This window comes from Nipponia nippon, unplaced genomic scaffold, assembly GCF_047370975.1.
Source record: "Nipponia nippon isolate SJK-2023a ecotype South Korea unplaced genomic scaffold, ASM4737097v1 scaffold_7, whole genome shotgun sequence".
NCBI lineage: Eukaryota > Metazoa > Chordata > Aves > Pelecaniformes > Threskiornithidae > Nipponia > Nipponia nippon.
This window is the reverse complement of record NW_028262391.1, coordinates 14022403-14050335: the sequence shown is the minus strand read 5'-3', so window position 1 is coordinate 14050335 and position 27933 is coordinate 14022403. Positions and strand designations below refer to the sequence as shown.

The following is a 27933-nucleotide window of genomic DNA, read 5'->3' as shown; positions in this document are numbered from 1 at the left end:
TGTGGGTTTTTTCCCCCTCTGTGCTTGTGGCTATTTCTGCATGTACGTACTTTTTTGTCCCTGCTTGCATAACAAGCCTTCTCCACTCTCCCCTCCACCTCTGCTTCTTTAGGTTAAGACCAGAATTGCCCGCACCACCACTGGATCAGCCCTTGTATACAAAACCCTGTATTCCAACCAGATTTATACCAATGCCCACGCTTAGTATGTTCAACTAAACCCAAGGTCAAGCATTTGTGCTTACTATGACTTTCTTTGCCAGGTTAAACAGTCTGAGAGTAGTATTTTCTCCACACAAAGACACAAGCACACTGTCACCTCTGCAGATCTGAGCAGACTGAGCTCCATGGCTCTCGCTGCAAGGCATTTCTACTGGCTCGGGAATCATTTTACAGTTGTCTTCCTATAAGCTTCATCGACTTTTTCAAGTGCAGATGCTGGGTTTGTACCTAAAACCCAGATATGGGATCAACCACAGCGCTACTAGCAGGGATAAGCACAGCTTCTTAAAAAGATGCTGAAAATGACCCAGAGACAAGCTAAATGGGAAGGGGACAAGCTCCCTTTGGCACCAGTCTGAAAGGAGCAGATTTTTGCCAATGCCTATCACTTTCGCACTTGAACTTTCAAAGGAACGCTCTACCCACACTGCAGAAAAACACCAGAGTTTATTTTTAACTTGCTATGATAGGCAGCAGGGCAACAAAACACAAGTCACATACATATTGGGACCGGGACACACACAGAGCAACTGGTTCAGCCTTTTGGTGGTAGGTACACATCAGCTTCTCCGTGAATCAAGGACAAGCTGTGACCTGTGCCTGCAAACTGCGGGATGGGGCCCTGCTCCGCACATCTGCCAGACACGGGGTTCCCATATGCTTCAAGGGGAGTGTAAGGCAGGGGCACTGAAAAATTTACAGTGGAGAGGTCTGTCACTTGTTTTTCCCTCCATGTGACAAGCTAAGCAGCTTAACAGGACCCGAAAGGGGAATATCTCCCATTTGAAACGTATGGCACAAAGCAGAGAAATACAAGGTGCTTCTGAAGCTGCAGAGGGAGGCACGAACCACTGCCGCTGCACTCCACAGGCGAAACCTCTGGGGAAGACCAAGGTTTCTCTTTAGCAGAGCACAGTGACAGCCTAGAAAAGAAAGTGAAAATAACCCCAAAACCCCCAGAACGTACCAAAACTACAAGGGGAATTTATGAGGAACCCGTTTATGAAATGTTTCGGAGTCAGAGAAGATAAAACATTTCCATCACCGCAAAGGGTGGAAAATACTACAAGGAAACGAGAAGGCAGACGCATCTTCCCGAGCCACAGTCCCACAAGCCTTTCCTCTTCTCGAACTGACGCACATGCTCCACTAGAGAAGCATCAAGATGTTCCTCTGCACCCAGGTATCTTCACAAAATATCTAGAAGAGTTTCTAGTTGTGTGTACTAAGAGGTCAGATAAACACTTTCTCTTTTATCAAATTCAACAGACTTTTTGAGGCTTTCTGCATTGGAAGGTGTTTTACAGATGAGAAAAGCTCCTAACAGCTAGAGCAGCGCTTCAGGGAAGGAGAGCAGCAAGCAGCAGGGTGGAGATGAGGACAAAGATTACAGTTATATGATCCCATAGTGACTCACTTCAAGCGTGTACAATTCTGGATGGTGCAATTAAGGTTTTGTTGTTGCTTTTTTCTTATTGCAGCTTCTTTTAAAAAAGGAAAGAGGATACAAAACAGTAAATAGCACTGAAACACTTCCAGTGGACATTTGTGTATAGATAAAGAAACTCTGCCTTCAGCCACAGATCTGGAAAAGCCACAGCTGAGTTGCATGCAGCAGTGCTATTCACAAGTGACATACCCAGGGTGCTTGGTGGTCACAAACACATGTTTTTATGGGACAGGGCAAGGGGATCTTGCCCATAGAGACTTTTTTTCTGTGGTCGCTAATGCTACTTCAGCTTCATAGCACGATTGTGGAACAACCACCTTCTGCTTACAACAAGCATCATCTGGCCTGCTGGAAGGGCACATCCAACTCAGAGGTTTGAGTCCTACTATTAGCTCAGAGCTAAGCAAAGACACCTCAATACAGAGCCACACACAGTCTGCCTAAATCTAGGCCTGTGCTTTTACCACCACATATTCAAGCAGCAGCACTTGCTCCTTACAGTTAAGAAAAAAAAAGTGGAAGGAAGTGTTATTTTTAACTGTAATAGGTCGCTGAGCAAGTCCACTGCACAGCTGCCTAAACAGCTGTACTAGCAAGACACGGCAGGCAGCACAGGAGCAAGGATGAGCATTTCAGAGCTGCGTATTTTTTTGCATAAAGATTGCTCGTGTAAGAAATGCTTATGAAACTGCATCCCAGCCTTCCCAACTCCTTTCTGCATAGGCTCCCACACTGCTCTGATCCCTATGGTATTTGAGCTCTGCTTTGTCGGTCATAGTGCTGCTGGTGCTGGCAGACCTTTTCTCCATCCTTCCCACAGAGGCACACGTGCAGAGGAGGACTTCAGGTTTTTTTACTCCATTCTACCCACACCCAGACAGACTTCTCTATTTGTTTGGAAAGAAACATGTTGACAGAAACATGCTTGGCGTACAGGCAAGAAAGTGGGAGGGCCGTGGTAGAGCACTGCTGCTCTGCTCTTGACAGTCTTGCACCAGCCCCAAATCCTACAATGTAGCAATGATTGTTTAACCCTTTTTGATTGATGGGCCACTAAAAACTTCCTAAAAAAGCATGGACTCCTTAAATAAAAAGGCCAAGCGCATATACTGTTGTGTTGTATAGGTAGGCCTGCTTCTTCTAGTTGATCCTCCAGAGATCTGCTGGAAGGAGTTCATGGGTCTCTGAAGTTAAACAAACAGGGACAAAGCAAGTGGGGACAACGCCCTGGGACAAGCCACCAAGTTGCAGGGCCTAGATGTGAATACAGGGGCTGGGTCTTAAAACAGTGACGATTATCGCATCAAGACCCAGTACAGAGAGAGGGAAACTGGATGGCCACTCATGATGTGCACACTGGAAGCTCCCACACGTCTGGGCTCCATGATGCCCCATCTCACAGAGCAGGCTGCCAGGGCAGCAGAAAGCCTTGGGTTTGCTCACATGTTTGGATTCATTCATGCACTGCTGAAGAAGCCACTTGGCTGCATATACACTCCATTAAGCTGCTCTTACAAACCCACGAATGGACAGCTCGAGCACACAGCCCTCACTTTGTTCTGCAGAAGTTGCTGGCAGGGCAGACAGCACGAGAAGACCTTTCATCACTGTCAGAAACTTGGCTAGGCTGGCTGCCTCTAACTCATCTGAGCACATTATTCCCAAGTCCCATCAGCCCGAGAACAACATGCAAAGGAAGATGAGAACATCCTATTACAAACACAATGAAGTGCTGTCAGCCAGCCAGGTGGCAAGAGATGGGGACACCTGCAACTCCTAGCAAGTCTGGGGGTGATGGCAAGTGCCAAGCACTCCCTCAAGACTAGACCCAGCACCCGTGGCACTGAGTCAAGCATGACCACAGCTGCAAGTGAGGCCAAGGAAACCAACCAACCAATCCCTGAAGACAGGCATCCAACAACGAGGCAACTACAAAATAACTGGAGATGTGGACCAGCCAGGCATGGTCTGAAATGAAGCTTCATTGATGCTAGTCCTCATCCCCTGCCCAGTCTCAGCATGGCCCCAGCACACTCATTACTAGGTATTATGTCTGCTGGGTTTGTGCTGAGAAATAGGATTGCCCCAACGACAATGGAGAGACTCACAATTTCTCCTCTCCAAGAGGCTTCGTATTTAAGGGGAAAGAAATCCATTTCCTTATTCCCTAACTGTATGCCTAAAAAATGAAAGGAAGATTAACGTTACATTCACTGCTGCGAATTAACTTGACTTCCCATCTCTGGGCCCTGGCTGTGAGCCATCAGGCAGTCAAACAAGCAGCAGGGGTGCAATCACAGGAGCTACAATTGGCAAGTCCAGTGAAGCGTGAAACATTAACAACAGGTTTACCATAGCCTGATTAAGCCACTCTTCCTTGGCACAGCAGGGAGCAAGCCTGGGATATGCGCTTCTGGCACAGCTGTCAAGGATCGAAATGCCAGCCCAGGAATCCCAGCCGCTGCCACAGCCAGCAGAGGTGCCAGCAGGGGAGGACAGGGGCAGAAGCGTGGCTGGAAGCATCATCCTTTGCAGCAGTGGTGGGCTGCAAAATCCATGCGGCGGCACGACAGAGGGAGCTCACTTGCTTGAGGGATCCTGAAGAGCCTCTCTGCAAGCTGCAAGCACAGGTCTTCTCCACTGGTAGCAGTTCACCCCAAAAATATGCCTTTCTATGCATCAGTGCATCTGAGGCTCTTGCAAGCATGGTTGCAAACCCTGCCCTTATGGCTGAGATAAGAATGTCTCTAGGTACAACAACTTGCAACATTTCACGAAATAACCTTTTCCTTTTTATATTCTGCCACCTGCCTCGCTAGCTTTCACCAGCATCACCTCAGCTCCATAGCTCAGCACTTCTAACACCAAACTGCTTCAAAGAGAGTGAGGTAACCACAACAGAGGAGCAAAAGCAGCCTTAGATGTTGCTAACGATACTTAGGTATGTGACAAAGGAGTAAGTAACGTCCAGGAATGGGCAGCATGAATGTGCCCTGTCTCTACAAGAGGTCAAACTCCACTGGCCTACAGCAAAACACACACACACACACACACCCCCCACACCCCATCTTCCCGAAGTCTTCAACCGTGTTTTGACATCCACTGAAGGGCCCAAGGGCCCCTTTGGTCCACGTGGCCCATATGACATGCTCTGGGACATCGGCCAGTTCAGTGACCCAGGGACCACACATGCATGCTCTAAGCATTTCCTTTCGGGTCTTAAAAACCATCTCTTGCTCCCCACCCCCTCCACTCCCAACATTTTCCCATCAGCATCATGTGCTGGATAATTCACAAAATAAACTAGAAGGTGTGAGTCATGCTTAGTTTAGAGCATCTGCAGTTTTTGAATCCTGTACTGAGGGACAGGAGGGAGAGGAAAGACAAAAGTGACACAGGAAAAAACAGTTTCATCAGCTAAAAATCACTTTTTAGGGCCTCACAGAGCTAACAAATTAAGTGGCAAGCAGCAAGTGCAGCCTGTTACAAGCCAGCAGTCTCAGGAAGATGCTGAGTTATGAAGACCCCTGCAGATCAGAAAGTAAGCTGGGACTTCATAGAGACTCTTACCAACAGGGACTGGTCAGGCAAGAGGGTACCCAGAGGGCAGTTTCCAGAAGAAACATGCAACTGGGACGTTTCCTTCTCACCCCCAGCAGAGCTGCTCTGCCAGATAGGCTGAGGTCAGGCCATGTTTCTCATTTCCATCCTGCCTTTCCCATCGCACCAGGAGATTCCTAAGCTCCTGCTACCACACGTGGGTGCCGATGAAGGCTGGCCAGGACACGTCTCAGCTGCTGCAGCTGCAGTTATACAGACAGCATTCCTAGGACCTTGTTCACCAGGCACTGTCAGTGCCAAGGACATCAGAAAACTCGCACAGGGAGAAGGTGGCTCCCAGGCAGAGAGCAGGGCTGGACAGCCTGGGGAAGGGAATGATTTCTGCCTTTCAGCCACAGCATCTCACATAGCTGGGAGCTACAACGCAGCACCATGAGACTGGGTGGCTCCATGGGGAACCAAACTGAGGGGTCTTGGCATAATTCTTAAAAGCATAAACATGCAAAGTAAAAAAAAAATATTGCCACAGAACCATTTTTTTTTTTTTATTGGCAGTCTTGGCCTGGAAGCTAAGAACAGCTTGGGATTTGGGAAGGAGGTTATCCGCTCTGCTCTAAGCTAATGCCTTGAGGTCAAGGCCATGAGAGGTTTGTGCACTGCCTGCACTGTTCTCCAGCAACAAGCTCTCACCTGCCCAACAATGCTTTAAGAGAGAAGACTATATATATACATATATTTTGGAACCAAATCCTCAGAACATGAGTATTTTTTTAACCTGCCTTGAAATAGAAATCAGCAGCATTCACAAAATGCCTTGTCTGAGGCTATTCATTTGGTATTCTCACTTCTGTAGACCTGCCTGCAAACTGTACTGTAGAGCAGTCCTCAAGCTGAGAGAGCATCTGCTGAACACCCCAAAGCAGAAGGTGATGTGCTTGCACAGTACAGACAGGAAGCTGGAGATACCCAAGATTGCAAAAAAAAATACCACCACAAGGGAGCTCAAAAGGTCATCCTAGAGCATGCCCCAGCCACAACATCTGATGAAATTTATCATTCTGCCTTTATTACAGAAGACTGCCATCTTTTTCATCATTGGATAATTGCACCCTACACCGCCTCATCTGCAATCTTTCTAAATGTGAGCAATTCTTCTTATTCCCCAAGCTTAAAACACAACTCATAGGTCAAGAATGGTGAAGACCATGTCTTTGACTTCCAGAAGAAAACATTGAGTTGAAGCACTTCCAGCTTGGACATACAGACGTACTTGAAAATGACATTCTACCCTAAGGAGTACTGGCACCCATGCTTCAAAAATTCAGCCTTTTCAGCCAGGTCCAGCTGGGTACCCAGATATGACGTACTCCGAGTCACAAGCACTTTCCAAAACCCCTCAGTCCTATGGCCAACATGGCTGCTACAGCTGCTGCCTCCTATTCCAGAAGCGTCTCTGTACTGAGGGGCTGAAGACATACAGTATTTTGCCACCTTAAAGCAGAGAGCAGATATATAAGCCACAATACATTAATGTCTGCAAGCCATTATCTGCCAGGCTCAGAACACTTATCTCCGTAGGTCTTTCTGGAGTGCCCCAGTGTCCACCAGCCTGTACAGGGCTGCCTAGACCCAAAAGGTCACCAGTGAGCTCAGCCATCACACTGTGGACCCATCAGTAACATCCAGGTGGGCGGGTATAAAAACCTCAAGGTAGATATATCGGTCAGGGATGGCTTGGCTAGTTTGACACTATAGCCAAGCAGCAGACCCCAGGCAGCCAAACATACACTTCACTGACAATATCTGAGGCATAACTGGGTCTGTGTGTGGAAGTTAATCTTAAATCATCAGTGAGAACAAAAGTTGCTTCTGTAGTCGTTCTCTCCAGCATCTGACACAGCTTCAGTTGACTCAGCTAACACCACATGTGCAAAATGAGCAATCAACAATAAAGACAGAAGTTTTCCTAGCAGTGAACTTTCACCACTGCCTCCCAACCATGGATCACAGCAAAACAAATAACACTGCCAACAGCTGTGTTTTACCCTCACTTTGCCCAAGGGCAAACCACCACACACATCAGTGGAGAGCGTGGCAGGAGTTACCTTCATCAGGAGAGGTCAAAATCCCTGGCTCACACAGAAGTCCCCATGAGCACTACAGTAGCTGTAAAACATGCCTTCAGCAGTGTCCCATGGATCATATGGGACTGTCCTTTTCTGGAGGCTTGTTTGTTTCTTTTGCAGACAGGATGTCATGGCAGTTTTAGTTTTAAGCCCAACACCACTCATTTAAACTGGTGTAAGGGAGAAGGAAAAGAAAAACAGTCTCCTTTCATGCACAACTCAAAACAGCCACCCACTCAGAAAACTGCTCAGGCATGGAGCCTGCATCTCAAGAGATTTGCATTATATACACTCCCTTCCCCCAGACCCACCTGAACAGTGATCACCGTATTTTACTTTGATCTGTTTATTTCAGCTTTTATTTCAGCATTTTAGACAATTTTATACTACACAAAAACTCTTGGAAGGACATGCTGAATTTCCCAGATAGGCAAAACTTCTGTTCTCTGCTAAATGCAAGCCTAAATGCCTTGCTCAGTTCAGTAGTTTCTCTGCAGAGAGCTAGCAGGTCCACTTTGTGGTTCAGGGTGCCTTTCAGGAACCATGGCACTCTGGATTTCAGATGCTTCACTGGCATTTCTAAGTCCTCAGTTTCAGGCTGTAGTGAATAAGCTCACACAGCAGCTCCAGAGGGGCAGGCAGGCAGCTGGGAGCAGAGATAACTCAAAGTGTCAGCTCTCCCAGGCTTCTCCTCCAGCTTAATCCTAAAAGATAATGTAGCAAAATACAAGGGACACAGGATTCAGAAAGGGAGCTCTCAATACCCCTGTGGTCCAAGTTCATGCACTGCCTCAGTTTGGTGACTGTTTGCGCAAGGCTGACTTCTGAAAGCCTGATGCCCGCGCAGAAGGTGCCAAGTGCCAAAAAAAGGTTCCAGTTCCTCTCAAAACCCTATGGTGTAGTTTTACACCACAGGGACCCACAGCTGTTTGGAGGAACAAGCAGAAGGAAGACTCCATGAGAGATGCCACTTTCTTTTCAGCCTTCAGGTGACTAGAGTCAAGCCTGAGACTGCTTCGAGGCTTGTAGCTAAACCAGAGCTGCAGCTGGAAGAACAGACCGCAGCATCAGTGCACATGCTAACAAACCAGGTTTTATTCATCCAGATCAGATACCAGGAGAAACAAAGCTCCAGCAGGATGGGCTTCAGGGCAGCCTCCCAGGTTTGCTGGAAACCTGGCCAGCCGCTCCATTTGAAGCTGGAGGTGTCTGAACTGATGCTGCAATCGGCTCCGATTCTTGCAGATTCCTTATCAGCTTCCTTTTTCCTAGAAAGGCGGCTGCTAGGCTGCGAGAACTCCTGTCTGCCACCCATTCAGCTGCTGCCAGCACTGCAAATCTGCTCTGCGAGAAGAACTTGCCTCTACCTAACCAACTGAGGATGCTCTGCTTCATTTCAAACCCCCTTTTCTTTGCTCCACCAGCTCCTCACGGGTACTCTCTCCTCTCCCCCCTTGCTTCCTGCGTTTAAGTTCTCCAGGTTTATTAATCAGCTCTGGAGAACACAAAGCACCAAAGCTGGCCCCAGATCAGTCAAACCTTCACATCCATCTACAAAAGAGTCACAAATCAGTAAAGTTGCAACACTAACAATGTATGTCCCCCTTCCTGTCACAGCCTTGTGTTGGCACGCTGCCCTTAGAGCGACTACAGATTTAAAACAGCAGCATATGAGGGTAAGAATAAGTCCCTGGCCTCTGGGGCCAGATGGGCAGGGAGGCAGAGCTCCCAGCATCAGCCTGGAGCAAACCGCTTTGTGGCACCTGTGCCCACGGTTCACATGCACTGCAACGCACGAGGAAGAAGCAGGCTGGCAGCCTTTTAAATGCCACCTCTCAGAACACAAAATGAGCTCCAAGTCGGTCAGAAGTAAAATTTTTTGCTTTGGGAACTAAATCACCTTTAGGTGATATTGCATACTCACAGCTTCTTAAAAAAAGGCCAATTAAAATCAGGACCGAACAAGTTCACCTGTTACATAGCCAGAGCTGATGCTCTGGGCAACACCAACCGCCTGGAGTACCAGGTAACCAAGCACTGTAATCGAAGCTAGAGGCAAACTTGCCTTTTCCACCTTGTATCAGGGATGTGAGGAATGCAGGCAGGGCTGTACAGCCCTAGCCAAGGACCCAGTCCCTCCAGCACTGCAAACAAGGCCAGGAGAGCCCAGCCTCTTCCCAACACCAACTTCCTTCGGAAACCTGGCGCCGACCGAATCGCCTGCTGGAGAGCACAGCCCTGCGAACAGCCGCACTCTCTGCGTGCAACAATAACAGCCAACAGCCTGGCAGCTTGGAAAATTCCCAAGTCTTTCCCTGCTGTCCTCCACCGCTTCACCCCGGCCCCCAACAGCACTGCCAAAGGCTCCAGGAGGTGCTGGTGAATTTAGGACATAAATCCTCCCTGTCCCACGAGCCAGCACCCCAATAATAAAACTAACTTCAGAACAGAGGGAGAAAAAAATTTCTTTCCACCAGGATGCCACAAATAATGTTTGCCGTATCCATAACAGACATATATGATAAGCTCAAGTGCTTTTGCAATGCAAAGCCATTCTGCCATGCAGAGGGGAAGAAAGTTTCCATCGACACCAGGGAAGGCTGCTCCAAGCCAGACCAGCACTTCCCCAGCCCGTGTGCCAGGTCAGTGGTGACAGTCCCTCTGCGAGGAACATTCCCTGCTGGGGCACACTCCAGCCTCTTGTCCTGTTTGGCCGTAAAGGGCCAAAGCTATATGCACCATGTCTTTTGGAGAGGTTTCTGCAGGGGGGAAAAAAAAAAAAAAAAAAACAAAAACCAAAACCACAAACCACAAAACAAACAAAACACAAAACAAAACAAAACAAAATCAACAAACCCACCTCTTGCTGCCAGGAAATATTCCTGTTCGCATAAACTTCCTTCCTCCCTTTTGTCCTATTACTTCTCGGGTCAGCCCTGTCAGCATCCTTAAGGTACGCCTGTCTCTCAGTGCCTTCAAATATTTGCACGTTTATGTCCTCTTCCCCTTTGTCATCACTTACTGAACACCACATATTGAGCCCACATAACGTTTCCTCTTAAGCCGATTCCTCCAGCCACCGAGTCCTAGGTTCAGCAGAAGGGCCAGGAAAAAAAATGAACCATACCCATATGCACACAGGAACTCAAGTTTTTACCGCACACAGGTTTTTACACCTCCTCTGAAAAGAGAAATGAAGAAGAGCGACTCACTTGCAAACCCACTTCGACTTTCTGTCCTGAACAGCAGTCACCACAGCAAGGCTGTCAAGAGTGCACAGACCAAACCCCTACCAACCCAGGCCCGAGTCAAAAAGATCTCACTATTTTTATCTGGCTGACAGAGCATCGTGGCAGTGGCACCGTAGGTTGGCGTGCAATTAAAATAATCATCAGTTGAGGCTTCCGGAGTCTGACAGAAAATCTTTGGGCAGGGGCAGAAGGGCTGTGCCGGGCTTCTCAGCACGCTTTCATCCACACCCTTCTCCCCAGGGAAAGGACACTTCTGGCAAGCTTAATTCCCAAGGTGCCTACGGTTACAGTGTAGATTTTATGAGCACCCAGGCCTAACTGGTGTCCTTTGCTCAATGCAACGTTCACAATGGCCCTGCCTTGCACCTCTTATGCATACAGCGTGATGCTGCACTCTCCTGCTCTCTTTCCAGCCCTGCTAAAAGTCTCTCCCAGCTGCCATACAGTGCCAAGGCCATATAGCACTCACTCAACGAGCCATGTGGTAGGTATCTTTTCATGTACTGAGAAAGAAAACAGTGGGAAGGCTCCAATTTCTATTTTTCAAAAGGAAGTATAAATGAAGCATCAAGGAACTTCCACAAGGTCCCATCATGTGTCCCGTGGAAAAGCCAGCACGCTAAGGTGAACACTGAGCATCCCTGACACACAGCAGCCTCCAGGGAGATGGCAGCCCTGCTTTGCCAGTGGAAATGCCCAGCAAAAGCCCTTTGCTCCCTGTAATGCAAACCACCAGCAGCAAAACAGCAAATATCCTTATCACCTTTCTGAAGAAACAAAAGGACAAGCCAGCAGCAAGTGCCACAACAGAAACTGGACCTAAGCTTCTCAAGTTTTAAGGCAGTTTTACCAACAGACCCGCCTCCTTCCTCACTGCTTCAGCCTTCAAACCTGTACCACACAGAGGAGTGGCAGCAAGCAAGCGGGAAGCCGGCCAGCTGGGGACACCCTGGGAAGGGGACGAGGAAGCAGAGAGGGAACATGTCACTTTGTCCTATAAATCACCACATTCATGTGAACTGGATGTCTCTGAGCAAGAAATAGAAAGCTTATTCCAGGAAAACAGAGAAGTTTCACACAGCCCCAAGGCACATCCCACTGCTTCTCCAAGCAGGGTTTTTCTTATGCCCCGAGAGAGCACAACTGGCCTCTCCTGCTCCTTGCGGCAGCCATCTCTGACTCCCACCTGGCATGCACGCACCCTCTGACGTTGCTCATGGCCACAGGAAATTAAAGATTAAACAGAGGCCCATGGTCACAGCAAACACAATGCCGTCTGCAACACACCACTCAGCTGGGATCATTACCCAGAGAGCAGCAACGGGCGATGGCCAGTGTCCCAATATTACAAATGGGGGAAGCCCCCATCCCCAGGAATCAGGGCAAAACAGGGCAAAAACTGTGCACCCTCTTATATCAGTCCAAAAACTCGTCAGTAGCTAAGGAAACATCTCTGCAGAAGGCATGAACGTGAGTCTGGAAGCTCCTCTCTGCCAAAGACTGCTTTTTGAGTAATCTTTTTGCCTCGGTACAACCTCCACGGCAGCTCGCAGAGGACAAGTGCTAAGGATTTAAGGGATGGGAGGAGGCAGACCTGCTTGCTCAGTTGTGTTTTGGAGCCAAGAGCATGAAATATGCTAATCGTGCCCATCTCCTCTGCCAAGCACTGCAGACCGAGAACAACTGAATGCATAATAAAACTTTCACCCAGCTTTAACCAGAAGTGAAATGAGTACCACAACCTCAGCTACTGAATTCATGCATGCTGGAAAAACAGACCTCCTGTTACTCAGAAGAGCTGGACATGAACCAGTGACCTAGAAAGAAAAGCCTGCATCTATGTCCCATCACTCTCCACCTCCTCATTGCCCTCGAGCCATCCAGCTTGCCTGAATTTTTCAGAGCCTTTCTCCAAGGAAGTCACAAAGCAGAAAACCGTGACACTGCACATCATGCTGCAAGGAAAAGTCTCTGCTGGAGCCAAAGGGCATGGGACAGGTGGCTTCACAGTGACCTGGCTGACCCTCAGCTGCTCTCAAAATTGTTGCCCTGATTATACTAATCCAGTTAAAGGCCAACCCTTCCTTCACATGAGTACAGCTGACATCTCATCCCTCAACACCAGCCCCCTGAAAAATCCCAAAGCAGAATCCCTCCTCTCCAGACGCCGTGCCAGCCATCAACACTTTCTGAACCCACTTCCACCTTTGACAGACATCAAGTTTCTCTTGTCCGCTGTCATGTTGCTGAGCACACACAAGCACCAAAAGCCCTGATATAAGCCAATAACATCAGTCTGTTCCATGGGAGCCTGAAGCACTGCACCTCAGCGCTGACCCCCTTCCCTGGTCACTTGGAAAGTCAGCAGCCAGGAGGTTTTTACTGCAGGAGTCTCAGTGAAGGTCACGTTAAGCTGCAGAGGTCAGAGGGAAGGTGCTGTGGTTGGGAGGAAGAGGAAGACTGATGCTTACAGCAAACTTTTATTCAATTTGTGTTAAACCAAAGAGAGCCAGACAGGCTGCCTGCCCCAGAGAACACCGTGCCAAGACGGAAAATAAAGATTCAAGCCCTTCCTGTTTCCCCAGGGCCGCAGTCAGAGGTGTATCGCTTACTACGACGTTTGGGAAATTGGCCTCTCTGGCAGCAGACTACAGCTAGCAGCATTTGAATGTACAGCTCAGGAGCTTCAGAAAGTCAAATCAGATGCTTAATGAAGAGTAGAAACCATAGTGCGAGCATTGTTGCCGTGTCTCTCCGAGCACTGGTGGCACAATCAGCCTTTGTCAAGGCTGGAGCTCAAGAGACAGCAGCGTGGCAGTGCTGGTTCTAATGACTGGCACGGACATACTGCCCTTACACTTCTTTATAGTACTACTAAAAATAAAATTAAATAAAAACACCTAAGCCACTGCAATTTTCCACAGTTCCAAGGAGCCGTACACTGCTGGGGCAGAGTTCAGGGTCCCTCTCTTCCCCCCCCACCTCTCCCTTTTCTCTCCTCACAAAGGATTCAAACTGGCAGGAAGATCAGGAGCCCCTGGCGAGGAAGCCCGTACCTGGGTTTTACCTGCCGCTGCTAACAACTGATGGCTCTCAGAGACTGCACTGGACAGGGACTGAGCCTCAGTCTTAGCAGACACGGGCATCCCCTTGGCAAAGCCGTTGCCACAGACCTCAGCCCTCTGGCAGAGGCAGCAACAGCAGACTGGACCACAGGTACACCCTCCAGAGAGGGGCAAAGTCTGCACAGCTCCAAAACATCTCCCCAGGAACGCCCCCCGTGCAGCTCTGCCTGCATGCATGCAGGCAGGAATACTTCCCAGGTCCAGGAGTGCTTTGAGATGGCATGGGCAGCTGCACCAAAGAGCTCATTTAAAACAAGCAGCCAAGGAGAGGGCATAGCCCTTCCCAATTTTAGCAGCTAGTAATGCATCAGATCACAAGAGATTAGAGACAAATGGAGATCAAGAAAACTCCAAGCCAGTTTCTTTGATTTGCTTTATAAGTAACTAATTAAAATAATATTTCCAGGATGCTTTTGTCCCCAAAAGGCTCACAAATGAGACCTCGAGTAAAAAAGGTCTACACACACAGAGCTGAGCAATCCCCTGGGGGGGGGGGGGGTCAAAAGAGCACACAGCAAAAGCTGCTTTATGAAAAGAGAAAACGTCACACACTTGAAAGGCGAATAGAAATACAGGCAGAGAAACTCAGCCCACAGTTTGCAACTAACACCAAAACCTTCAGCAAATAACTTAAGAGCTTTACTGACCACAGTGGTCAGAACAACCGCTTTACTGCCCATGGAAAAATGGCTCTGTAACCCCAGGCTGCAGCACCAAGGTCTAGTTTATACTAGAAAGAGTGTGCTTTGGGGGTGTATTTTACACCGGTAAACCCCCGCCCACAAAATAAACTGGACCTGCTGAGGCAGTTTTCACTGGCAAAAGGCCATCTATATCAGGCCTTCAGCTAATATAAATGCTTTTAAAGATAAAAAAGAAAGTAAACACAAGAAGAGAGGCTTCCTGCAGCACCTAGCTACAGTTATCAGATTTTCACTGCGATCATTGCATAGTAACAACCTCACTTGTAGAAGAGTTTTTTTGAGCCCACACCAGAAGAGGATGATGCTGTCTCGCAGCGGTCCCAGCTACCTGCAGCCAGGGAGAACCTGGACACCGCACCTCTCCTCCCAAAGGGGAGCTGGCAAAGACCAAAGTACTCAAACCAAAACCACGTTCTTCATTGTTAATGAATGACTAAGCTGACCTTTACCCGAAATGAAAAAAGGGAATGTTTTTCCAGAAGGATCAACAGTGATTTCTGTATCAGGAACAATAAATATTTCCCTAGGTATGGAAGGCAATGCGTTTCTTTCCTTGGTTGGCATTAACACCAAGCATGAAAAGATCTAATCCAAAGCATAGCTCAGTTTCAACACTTTCCACAATAAAAAACAAATGATGTCACTAAACTAAAAGCGTGAAACATGCCTGAGGCTTTGCAGAACACGGCTCAGGCCTCATATACTTTGCACGCTGGAGCTGTCCTGGGACACTACTTTAATCCAATTGCTATCAGGTAACAAAAGATTGTTGTACCATGACAATCTTGAAACTTAATCCACGCTAACCATAGGTGCAAATTTACCAAGGACTGGTTGAGCTACATTGCAACCCTGTAAACATACTTTCATGCCGCATGTAAGCGACCTTAACTCAGTCCAGTTAGTTCACTTCAAAAATGAACCAAGCTAAATCAAATCAAGGCTACTTGAATTTTGAATAAGAACATCTACACAGGGATTTAATTCACTTTAATCAACCCACTGGGAAGGATAATTGGATTAATTTTCTTGAGTAATCATGTGTGGACAGATTCTAAGGATGAGATCTTGACCACACTAAAATGACCAATAACAATTTTGCTAATGACTTAATAGGACCAACATTAACCGCTAAAACTTCAGCACATGGGTATTACTTTTCTTCCAGTAGCACTAAGGAGTGAAGCATTAAAAGATGACGAGAGGTCAAAAGGAACCTCCAGCTCCCTACACAGACATATGCCTTCTACTCTTGACTAGCTGAATCATCAAATTCACACTTGCTATTTTGTAAGAATGGAAATTTAAAAAAAGAAAAAGAAATAGCCAGTGGCAAGGAAAACAACTTTAAGGAATTTTGGTTGTATTTAGACAGGCATGCAGTGCTCTCCATTACTACAGCGCAAATCTAAAATAACTTGATTTTGACAGAGCTTCTACAGATTTCTTTCACTGTCAGAAAGAACAGACTCTACCTCGTACAAAGCTTTTTAAACGCAAACTGGCTCCAGGGCACCTTTAATTAACCTTAAAGGCACACATGTGAAGCAGATACTCTAACAGGGAAGCTAAGGCCAACCTGGCCCAACTGAAGGTGAATCTCTGTACCGAGCACAGGCTAAACCGGCAGCCACACGCAGCCGGACACCCAGAAAGCGAGCGGGACCGCTTACAGCCCACCCTTCCCCTGCACTCCTGGGGCACACCGGGATGCTGCAGGAGGCTGCTTGGTGCTACAAAGCTCAATGCAGGGCAAAGTCTTCACAAAAACCCCGTAGGCTCAAGTATTTTTAAGCGGGACTTGAACATCGCCAGTCCCCCTCAAATCACCAAATTTACGGATATTCACAGTTCTGCTCTCATTTATCAGCGCTCTGAGCGGAGCCTCCGAACCCAGCCGAGCCACAACTGCGAGGAACATATTTGCATGCCAATACCCCGAAGGGTCTCCCGGCGATTTCACAGCCCGGCTTAGCCCCGTGGCGGCCGGGCGCGGCGGGGGGGAGCGGAGCGGAGCAGAAGCGCCGGCGGCGGCCTCGGCCCCGGCGCAGACAAAGGGCTGGCCCCCTCCCCCAGCGCCGCTCCTCGCCTTCTCCCGGGGAGAAGCGGCGCTTCCCCGCCCGGCCGCCGCCGCGCAACCCCGCGGAGGGGAGCCGGGCTCCGGGCTGGGAGGGCGGCCGCGGCTCTCCGTCAAGCTAACGCTACTTCTTCCCCGCCAGCCCTCCGCCTCCCCTCCCTCCGACCCTGCACGGCCGTCAAAGACAACGCACGGCAAAGCGGGACGGCTCCCGCAAACCCCGAAAGGCCCCGCGCAGCCCGCCCGCCCCGCGCGTCCGTGTCGCGGCCGGAGCACGGAGCCCCCTCCGCCCCCCGGCTCCCCAACCCGCCCCCGGTAAATTTAAAATAATAATTAAAAAAAAAAAAAAAAAAAAAAAAAAAAGAGTTTCTCCCCTTCCTTCCCCCAATTCCCCCCAACCGCCCCGTCCCGTCCAGCTTCCCCCGCCCGGGGCCCGGCTCCGCGCCCCCGCCCCCGCCCCCCGTCCGGTCCCCCCCGGGGTGACCCCTACCTTCTTTGACTCCGGGCAGCTTGGAGTGGTCGATGCCGATCCCGGCCATGGTGGGGTGGGGTACGCTCGGGCCACGGCCGGGAGGGGTCTGCCCTCGCCCCCCGGGTGAGGGCAGAGCCGCGGCAGCGCCGCCCGCGCCCCGCGCTACAAAGTTGCCAGCGGATGGAGCCGGCGCGCCCGGCCGTACGGCGCGGGAGAGGGGACAGAAAGCGGCGGGGCGGGGCGGGGCGGGGCGGGGCCGCCGCTCGCCGCCCCGCTCCCCCGGGGAGGTGGGCGGGGGGCCGGGGGCCGGGGGGTTTCCCCCTCCCCTTCTCCAGCGGTGCTCGAGTCGGAGTTCAGCAGGACAGGCACCCTCCCGGCGCCTTTATTTATAGTTAATTTTACTTTTTTTTTTTTCCCCCCTTTTGTTCGGAGGGGGGCCTGGGGACCCCCTGTTACCGCCGGAGCGGCTTTTCAAACCGCTCGGACAACTCGGGTCCCCCGGCGCTTTCCCGTGACGGATCCGGGTGTCTCTGCCCCCGCTCCTCCTTCCCGGGCCACCCGACCCCAGTGCTCGCATGTGTCCCGCCGGGCTGGGCAATGACACCGTGCCCAGGTCGAGCCTCAAACGAGTCAGCGGCTCGGCGGCTGCCGCAGTCGCCAAAGGGCCCCCCTTGTCCTTCAGGGAGGGGAAGCAAGCGGGATGCGATGAGTTTGTCTGTTGGGACGGGCACGTCTCAAGGAGGGCAGCGCGGACGAGAGATTTCTGGCCAAGGAGCACCTTGAGAGGCCTTTGAGCCCCAGTAACACTCTACCACATACGGGTTAGAGCCAGCAGGGATGGGGAGGGCTTCCAGCTGCGGTCCTCCTTTGTTTTCCAGCAGCAAAGAAACAGTATGAGATGATGTCCTCTGGGAAAAGGGGAGGAGATAAGAGGAAGAGGATTTGGGGATGTCTGAGCTGCGCCGGGCTGTGCTCAGCACAGCCAGTCACTCATGTAGACCATTTAGTGTTTTGATCACAAATAAGCATGTATCTTAGGGGTATGCAAGAAGCAGATGAAATCAATATATTGCCACATTTGAAATAACTGTCCCCAGCTCCTATTCTAACGTCCCGTGGCCCCTGCACCACTGCTGGGCACGGGGAAGCAGGGGTGAGGGGGGGGCTGAGCCTGTCTCCTGCTCCCACTCTCCAACAGGCTCCAGGGAGCTCTGTGCCCTGGGGAACTGGGATGGGAGCTCAGAGGGAGACATAGCAGGGTGTGAGATCTCAGAAAAAAAAACCAGCAAAGGGAATAATAATCTCAATTTTATTAAAAAGTAAAAACAATGGAAGAAACAGACTGCAAAAAAAGACTCAATTTCCAGAGGGTTAGCTGTGTGCTACTCCAGAATTTTCCAGCCCTGTTTTCTGAAACTCAGGAACTGTCCTTAATTCTGCCCCTTTGGAATGATGCTTCATCATCCCCAAAGCAGGTATGCATAGACTTTGTCTTTAATCTGACTGCCTTTACCTTTCCTTCAACCACACAGCCTTCTCCACAGAAAAAGTCACTGACTTGTCTATATTTATGGTCCCTTCTCACTTACACGCACCTAGCACACATCTCATGTGCTACCACATGCTGAGAGCTGATGAGCCTTCTGCCTAGAAGGCCGTTGTACCATTTTACGGAGAGGTGAGTGGTGCACAGGATGGCTCCCACTACACAGGTGCTCCATATGATCATACAGATGGGGATTAGTCACAGGGTCTTGGCCCTCCAAGGGGCAGCTCACACAGATTATTTTCTGTGACAGTCCCAGCTCTGCCCAGCTCCTCTCTCTAATCCCCCTGCCATTCAACACAAGCTCACAAATTATCCCGGTGCTTCAGCCAGCTCCATGCTGAGGAAGGGTCTAAAAGTCCACTTCCAGTTTCTCCTAAATTTGAGTTTTCCTGAAGTCAGTATATTCCTCTGGACATCCTTCTCCCTTTACTAATCAAGATTTTCTTTTTTCTGAATAAACATTTATTATTGGACAAAAGTAGAGCCCAAGCAACCAGGAAGATACCGAAGTGGCACAGAACATACCAATCTGACTTTCCAAAACCAGAATATGGTTTTCTCCTGCCCTTCTCTCAGTATAAGGTATTCAATACAAAGCAGCAGAAGTTGAAAGCCTGAATCATTCACATTTACACAGCAGCTTTAATGCAACAGCCGACTTCATAACCCAACTTTTAATCTGTCCATCCCAGTGATCCTGCATTTTACTCTATGCACACAGCTTTTTGCTCCAGTCTTCAGTAATGAATTTGTATCATATTACGTTGTCTGGCTAGGGCCAAAACCAGCAACATAAATTAGTAATAATCTGCACTGTATTCAAGAGATACCATGTTGGATTGATGTGACTTTGGCTGCTGTTAAGGGAGAACTACGTGCCTGGCTATGTGTAGCTTCACTAAAGCAAGATCTGGTACCTGATTCTCAGGGTCACAGCAGAGTAGTTCCTGAGGATCCCAGGTTCAGGTTTCTACTACACAAATTATGTGGCTCCTTATGTCTTCCAGTGGCTCCCTTAATCATGCAAATGTACTCGTTCTTGCAAAATCTACTGAAGCTCAGTAATAGCAGTTGGATAGTGAGCTCTGCTAGGACCCAAGGAAACTACAGGCAGACAGTGCAAGTGACATTATTTTCTTGGTGCTGGAAACGAGGGGAACAGCTCTAGCTGTCAGAGCACAGAAAGGCTGGAACATGCTCCCGGGAGGGGTAACACCAGCAAAATCGTGTTCCTTAAGGCAGGGTCCTACACACCAACGCAAGCTTTTTTTTTTTTTTTTTTTTTTGCATTCTTGACATTGGACTTCCCTCTCATCTTTTAGCTTGATTTTTGAGATGTATTCAGCTGAATTCTCAGAGATTGGAAGATTGCATGAATCACTTGAAGGCTATAGAAGGTTTCAAAGACAGCTACAAAAAAACCCAAAAATGACCACAGGGGGACTGCATGAGAGGGAACTAAACAGGATCCAGGGAATGAGTTACTGATGTAATGCTAACACTGCAGCGGCATATGTTATGCTCCCAAAGGGCTTCTCATTGTGGTGGGTCTCAAATCACCCTCCAGGCTCTCACTTGCATCTAAAAGCTGCTCCTTCTAGGCAAAAAGCATGGAAGGTGTTAGTTCTGCTAGACCAACATCAGCTTTTCCTCTGCAAATCGTACAGCATCTAGCTTGACAAATGGTATATGTTGCAGTGGGTAGATTAATCCCAATAAAGCTGGGAAGACTAACCACTTTAAGATAATAAGATGACAACAGTTCAGTCTTTTATAAAAGCAGGTACTTAATCTCACAGGAGCTTCTGTTGGAAGACAAGCCCATCTCATTTCCCAGGACAAAAGCAACTGGGAAGCTGATGCTGAATTTGAGCTGAAGTGCACAGCACACGCCTCTAACTCTTCTCTCACGGAGTAACTTCACTCAGGAGGGAATTTGCAGGGCTCTAGTCCAACCCCCTGCTCAAAGCAGGACTGGCATCAAAATCTGATGAGGTTACTTAGTGCCTTGCCCAGGTAAGTTTTGAAAATCTCCAAGGCTAGAGATCACACCACTTCTCTGAGCTCCTGGTCCATTCTTTACTCATTGTGATTTTTTTTTTCCTTATATCCAGGTGGACTTCCCCTTGCTGCAACCTGCAACCCTGGCCCCTTGTCCTTGCATTGTCACCTTGTTTGGCTCTGTGCTTTCCAGCAGCCATTCTCCATGGCAAATCGGGTATACCAGGCACACCATGGTCAGTGAGGAGTGTGCTCCAGCAGACAGCTGTGGGCAGGGGCTCAGAGATGGCACTGCAGCTGGGACCATACCACCACACAAGTCTTAAACCCCAGGGAGCCCCAGGACTGGGCACTTTCCCTACCTGCACCCAGGCATATGATCGTGCCCCCAAATACATGCTAGTCCTGGAATGTACCCAGATTGTCACCCTGGTGCACCACACAATGCTATCCCAGCTCTCACAGCACCAAAAACACTTCTGAGGGGATGTGCAAAGCAGCGGCTGGAACTGTTAAAAACAGATAAAACCAACACTATCTGGACTGGCCCTCAGAAAAGCCACAGCCAGCTTTTAGGGGCAGGAGCTGCCAGGCAGAGCATTGGGACCAGGAGCTAGGAGTGCCTTATGCCACTAAGCTCTTCCTGCAGGCAGGGAGAGACAATTTTGTGCTTGCTTCTTAAATAAACTGGGCACCTCTCCAAGTGTCCTGCTATCATTTTAGGTCAACAGGACAACAACAACTGTGAAATAAATTAGGCCTCATCAAGATGTTCACTTTCAACAGAACAGTCTTTGTTAAAGTTTCCTTAATGATGGCAAGGCTAACTTCCAACTGATGAGGCTGCTGTGGGAACAGACACAAAGGATAATGATCCTGCAGGCAAGAATGTGTGCATCAGTTAATGGTCAATGCAAAGGGGTGGAAAAAATTATTCTAGCTGTCTCATGGTATCAGGTGCCACACAAACCCATGCCCAACCACTGTGGGTCAGTGGTGACTGAAGCCAGGGGATTGACCTTCCTTCTCACCTGAGCTGGGGACACACACTTTTGTTTTTCTCCTCTTTGACCCACTTTAGTCATTAACATCCCTGCATTTCTAAGCTAAGATGCACTTCAAGAGAGTTTTGAAGTCCTGTGCCAGAAGAGGCCAGTGAGAGGAAGCGAACATTACAGCATTGGCACAGAGCACCAAGAAGCAGGTGTGCAATTTCCATAGGTAGCTGAATAGTGCCTGTGGGAATTCAGGCTCCCTGAAGGACAAGGAGAGCAGGAGCCTGCAAAGATTAAGGTATTATAAAGCACACCAGGGGTAATGAATGGGGTGATTGCAAAGAATGAACAAAGAAAACTAAACTTGTGCTTACATGTAATATAACGAGGGGCACTAGGAAAATCATGAGCTGTGCATTTACAGAACAAAAGCTTTTGTTGACTTTCAAGTTAGAGAGAGAACCCATGTAATCTGAAGTCAGGTACAATGCTGCTCACAACTTGGTTATCTGCACAGATCAGATGTTTGTATAGGCTACCCTGGAAACTGCAAGGTGCAAATTAGCTTTGCATCTCTGCCCACAGTTTTACATATACATTTGCAAGGGTTGTAGTTTTGGTGATTTTTTTTGCTTTTCCAAGTGAAACAGTGTTAAGTTCCACATCAGCAAAAGAGACTAAATGCCTTCCAAAAAATCTCCTTTACCAATAAAAGTGAGAAGTAATACTAAAAGTGGTACACTTGCTACTTTCTTTTTCCCTCATCTGCTCTGCATCTTTCCTTTACTCTTATAGGTCAGAACAGACCCGCCAGAACAGATATTTGTAATTCACTTAGTGCTCCGCAGGGAGCTACCTGCAAGCCTGCACAATGGAGGCACAATAATAAAAGTGGCAGGTAGTGGTGAAGCACCTTGGCCAGTTCTCAGTTATTCAGTCATTACTGCCTGGATGAAACCTCACCACACTGATGTTAGAGGGAGTTTGGTGGGGGCTGAAATCGGTGCTGTTCTCGCCTAGCAGTGAGTTTGCTATATTCCACTCTGCAAAATTAATAAACCTACCTAAAAATCACCTATTTTGATTTCCACCAGCCCATCCTTTTCTGGTTAAAAAAAAGTGTTATCACTTCTGCTGCCTTGTTTCCCAAGCTGCAGGGTGGCAAGGAAGCCAAAAGGTGAGGGCTGAATATGTCCTACAGTCTCAGTTAGATCCCTCATTTCTAGTCATGATTCTGTATATGCAAGTTTACATCCACAAAGTGTTGGAGTTCACTCAACAGAGCACTATTTTGCATGTGCAGAAGAGTCTCAGCCGCCCTGGGTGCAAATGAAGAGCTAGCTAAGAAGACAAGCTCTTGGAAATGCAAGGATTATGGTTGCCTGTGCAAATTTCCTCAAAACAAAATGGATCTGTGTACCCTCTAAGCCCTCTCTTGGGTGAACTGTAGTGAGAGTTTTCCAAAAAATGGGTAACATTTCTCAATAAAACAAAAGGCCAGATGATGGGAACTGAGAGAAGGAGAAAGGGGAACGACAGCGTGAAAGTTGGCACTGTTAGTAGACAGGGTTGACCTCCACAACCTTAAAAGTGCCCCAGCCAGCATTTTTAGCAGGAAATCACCCAGCCTTGTCCATGTTACCCAAAGTAGTACAGGTACATTCAGTTTAGACTTACTGAGAATGGCTGATTAAAGTAGAAGGAAGTGTGCAAAATTCAGGGGAAACATTCAGAGACAGATGGAGGCACACACTCATTCCCATATGGTGGTTCCCGACCACACCAAAGCATCCTTGCAGAGTTCCCTGATGCAGGTTGCATTGAGTATCTTCAGCCCAACATCTGCAACAAGAAAAATCAAGAGGCAGCTCATTGCTCTGCGGTCACACTGGGAGCTGCCAAGTCCACATGAGCCTGTACAGCAGCCAGCGAATTTTACCAGCTGGTGGCTGCAGCACAGTCTGGAGGACACAGTGCCTCACCAACAGCAGCCTTGGAAGTGCTGGGGGACTAGGGCTTTCTGAAGACAACTCCATGCAGACAGGCAGCGCCCTGTGGAGATGTGCTAGCTCTGCAGAAGCTACCCCAGAACCAGCACAGCTACCCTGGCAATTTCACACAGAAGCCAGGCTAATTAGCCCATCCCAAGTGCCACACTAATGTGCACATATGGCTTTTTGGTGGCCAAGCTAGGGTCTCCACCTCATCGGGGAGATGCATCAGCTCCCTGGGGACAAGCTCAGGCAGCCTAGCACAGCCTGCTGCTACTCAGTAGAGATAACACATCTCATGCTTGGTTTCCCTTACTTTCCCCTCCATCTAGATAGTGGCAAGCTCCATCAGAAGCTACATGCCAGACCACCACTTTGGGTCCTCCTGGCTTTGCATGCTCACATAAGTGATAATGGCCACTGATATCTATCCTCTAGAAAGATTAAATGAGCCAACGTCTGCCACTATTGGCAGGGCTTGTAACAGCATTTGTGGAGGGCAAGTCCCAGCTCTAGATATCACCTCTTGTTGGCCATGTACTATTTTGTTACCTCACTTACCATTTCCACAAGTGACTGTTCTCTAATGATGGAGAGGGAAGAGGTTCTCCAGAAAACCAGGCAGACTCCTGCTCCAAATCACTCAGCCTTCCTACTTCCACTGCCTTTACTGGGGGCCTAGGAAGACTAGCTTCCATAGGGTGATGCTACTCTTGCAAAGACACCCCACAGCATCACTTAGCACTCAGTGTCCCTGCTAAGTTCAGAGGCATTGCTTACACTCATCATCCAGGATGAACTCGGGGCCTGCAGAAGGTGAGTCAGAACAGAGGGGGATCAAGCTCAGGGTAAATCTGATGGTATAACCAGGTCATTCCAGATCATGCCTCTTCAGGACACTGTCCTAGCACAGGGGTCAGATTAGTCCCTACACAGCCACACCATTATTTACTATTCAGGAGCATCACTGAAAATTACTTTGAGACCAGCAGGTCACAGCACATTTCAAAGCAGAAAGGTTTTCTACAATGTCCTCATCTCCTCACCAGGAACCTCAACCAAGTAACTCTTGGTCAGTAGGGATGGGGGACTGAGATCCAGTCTGGAGGAGGTGCTCCAGCTCAGGATTATAAGGCAGAGGGGAGAACAGTGCTACAACTGCCTCTGCTCCCTGCTTTCTTTCCATGGGCTGCCTCCTCCCACATCCCATGCTTTCACATTCCTGCATTACTCTTTCAGCCCCTCACTCCAGAAGGACACTTTGGAGCTGGCTCATTCCCTAAGAAGTTAAATGGTTTCCTGACAGCCCCCAGAGTGGATGTGAAAGCCAAGCAGGCAGCCCAGCTACACTTCTTACCCTCTGCTGACTTAACCACGAGGAACTGCTTCTCTTCTTCATCTGATGGGAGCTGGTGATGCTTCCCTCTGTGTGCTCCCTTGGTTGCTTGCAGTGAGGTGACAACTTGAGACACTTTACACTCTGCCTTGGACTTTTCCCTTTTCTTTCTCTAAGCAAAGAGACAGTTAAACCATAGCATCTAATTTTGCAGCAATAACAGGCCAAGCAACAGCTGAGTCCCAAAGACAAGCACATAGAAGGGGGAACAAATTGCATGAGTCAGACTAAAAGCTTCATAAATATTGACTGGTTTTAACAATCCCCTAAGGAACAGTGCATCTCATTTTATAATTACATCTCCCTCCCCATTATGCACTACCTCCTCTCAGGGAGCTGCAAGGGGGGTGCCTGCTCTCCTGGCTTGTGTGCACATTATTTTAATTCCTTTCTGTGCAGCCAAGCTGTTCTGTCAGGCACTTTGCACCACACATCAGCAGAGTACCTGAGCGCCTTCCAGTAGTACTTTACATAACAGGGCTGGAGTGGGTTTTGTCCTCTCAAGTTCACACCAGGGTAAAAGTGACACAGGCAGAAGAGAAATCAGATATTAAACATGTAAGGGATGAAGGCTGAAGAGGACAGGGTGGAATTCAGTACTCTGATTCCTACCAGGTGAAGCACAGTTGGAGACACAGAGGAGCAGATAGATGCAATAGGAACATAGAAGAGACAAATGGTGTCAGGTCTACAATGGTGATACAGGCAAGAAAGGCAGACATTGTGGAAGAGAGAAGGGACTTGGCTACAGAAGATGGAAACAATTTGTTGGGCATGTGAATAGACACAGGTGATAGAGGCATGTGGTGGGACGGGGGGTACACTAAGTCACTGCCCAGGATGGGGAGCAAAATGACTGCTGCCTTTCTGACATTGTGTATGAAGCTCACTTCACCCCTGCTGTGAGGGCAGCTCCTCTTTCTTGCCTGCTAAAAGCTCACCAGCTTCTCCCTGCTTTGGTGGGGCTGTCAAGCCCCCACCCTGCCTTTCCCTCTACAAGAGATGTCCCCTCCTCATTTCCAAATTTGTCTGTCATTCCACGCCCTCATCTTATTCTTAGAAACACTCTAGGCAAGAAAACAGCAATACATGAGTCTCCCCATATGTACTGCACAGTATAAAATCCTGTTTCCACCAGCTGAGACTACCTGGTTACAGCCAGGTCCCATCCTTGGTGCAGAGGTTACAGGACAGTTCATATACCCTTTCTCCCAACGTTAAGTAAAGGCTCTTCCCTGACAGGTCCTTCCACAGCAGGTTGTTTGCTTTGGGACCAAGCAAACTATGGTTAAGTGGAAGACCATAAGACCACAGCAAAGCCCATGGACACTGTTGAGGCTCACCTGAAATACATGTTGCATATGATGTTTTCATGTGTTCTTAGGAAGCTCTGGAAAAGAAAAAAATATCCTCCCTCTCTCCAAACCCCAAATGTACAGCATACAAAGTGGTTTGGAAACCTGCCACTCCAAGCTGGCTCTGGAAAGTAGCTCTTTCATGTTCTGCTGCTTTCAGCAGCTCAACACTGCCTCCTGCATCTTACAAGTCACCCAAAACCCATACTGAATACCCCTTGTCTGAGACTTACTCTGAAACAGTAAACATTACTGCTTTGGGGTTAAACTAAGATTAGGTTATTTGGTGACTGCATCTCTTCTAGAGGCAGTCTTAGCTTCGTTAGAGCTAACAGCAAAACCCAAAGTGACTTCAGAGAAATTGGGATTTTGTATAACATACCTGAAAGCCTTCACTGCTCCAAGATCTACTAATCTACCCGGCAGAGGAGTTTATGCACAGAAAGAAGCTGAACATTTTGAGGAAGATGACATCTGAGAGCAGCAAGAGTCAGCCACTCCCTAGGGAACAGGGAGCCAAGTGCAGTGATACTGCCAGCAGGACAGGGACCTATCCCAAGGGATGCAAGCAGGGCAGGCCCAGAGACAGCAGCCAGATTCAGCCAAGAGACCCAATGATCAGAGAAGCCCATGATGACAAGGCAGATCCAGGGTCAAGCTGGAAGTCAATCCACTAGTCAGAATCAAGCCTGATGATAGCAACCAGGGTCAAACACAGCCCAGTGAACACCAGACAGGTCCACACTGATGGAACATGTCTGAACTCAAGTAGGGAAGTCAACCTGCAGGTCTGGGTCCAGATCTGTAGGGGCAATGGGCAGGCAAAGACATAGCTGAGCTGCAGACCAGCATTCCTCCAAAATAGCTCAGTCAGAAAGAGGTGATCCAGGGCTGAGCTTAAATGGAGATTCTCAGCCTATGGGTAGAGAGGGTGGGTGGAGGCCCCAGCTGAGGCTGCTCAGGACTGTTAACATCCTCAGGGCCCTGAGAGGTGTACTCATCTCTCTCACACTCAGAGCTGGCACAGCTGAGTTTAGTGGCATCTCAGCTGCTTGGTCCAAGTCTTCTCCATTCCTGCCCTCTGGATTGGTTGGTTTTGTCCACCCTTGTTGATTTTCCAGTTTGATTACCTGAAGTCTGCGTAGCTTTATAAACAGAGAAACTTCTACATGAAGAGGCTTAGACAGACTAGGACCATGGGAGGTAGAGATGGAGCTCCCATCTTCACATTGTTGCTATCTCTGAGCTCTAGACACAAGTGCTCAGGGGATGATGTAGAAGACATTAACACTGAATGAAGTAATAGGGAGAATATGGAGACTATGCTGTTTTTCTATGGAGAATAAAATGTGTAAGAACAACAAAACTCAACAGCATTTCCAGCACGCAGACGGATACACTAAAAGCAAAGGAATTTTCCAGGTAGGAGTCTTACAGAACCCAACACTTCAAATCAACCATCTCGTAACAGCAACAAATGCAAACAGTCCACTAGCATCTGGCAGTGGCTATCAGGCTTCTATCCACCCACTCGCTCACAGCATGCAGTAATCTGCCTTCTAGTATGTAAATGTAGAATGGCAGTCCTTCACCTTCACCAGGGCCCTCACTTGAAAGGACTTGCACGCTATATGTGTCAGTTGCTTTCAGGGCTGAACA

At 48.6% G+C, this 27933-nt stretch overlaps 1 protein-coding gene across 3 annotated transcripts in view; it reads right to left on the bottom strand.

Annotated features, from left to right (window-relative positions):
• Window positions 1-17192, bottom strand: part of CCDC50 (coiled-coil domain containing 50) — a 44045-nt gene extending 26853 nt beyond the window's left edge. For all 3 annotated transcript variants that reach the window (XM_087740145.1, XM_087740147.1, XM_087740148.1), the window contains exon 1: window positions 17006-17192. In XM_087740145.1, coding sequence (XP_087596271.1) covers window positions 17006-17054 — 49 coding nt within the window. In that variant the 5' untranslated portion in view covers window positions 17055-17192. The remainder of the gene's footprint in view (window positions 1-17005) is intronic.
• Window positions 17193-27933: the final 10741 nt, after the last annotated feature.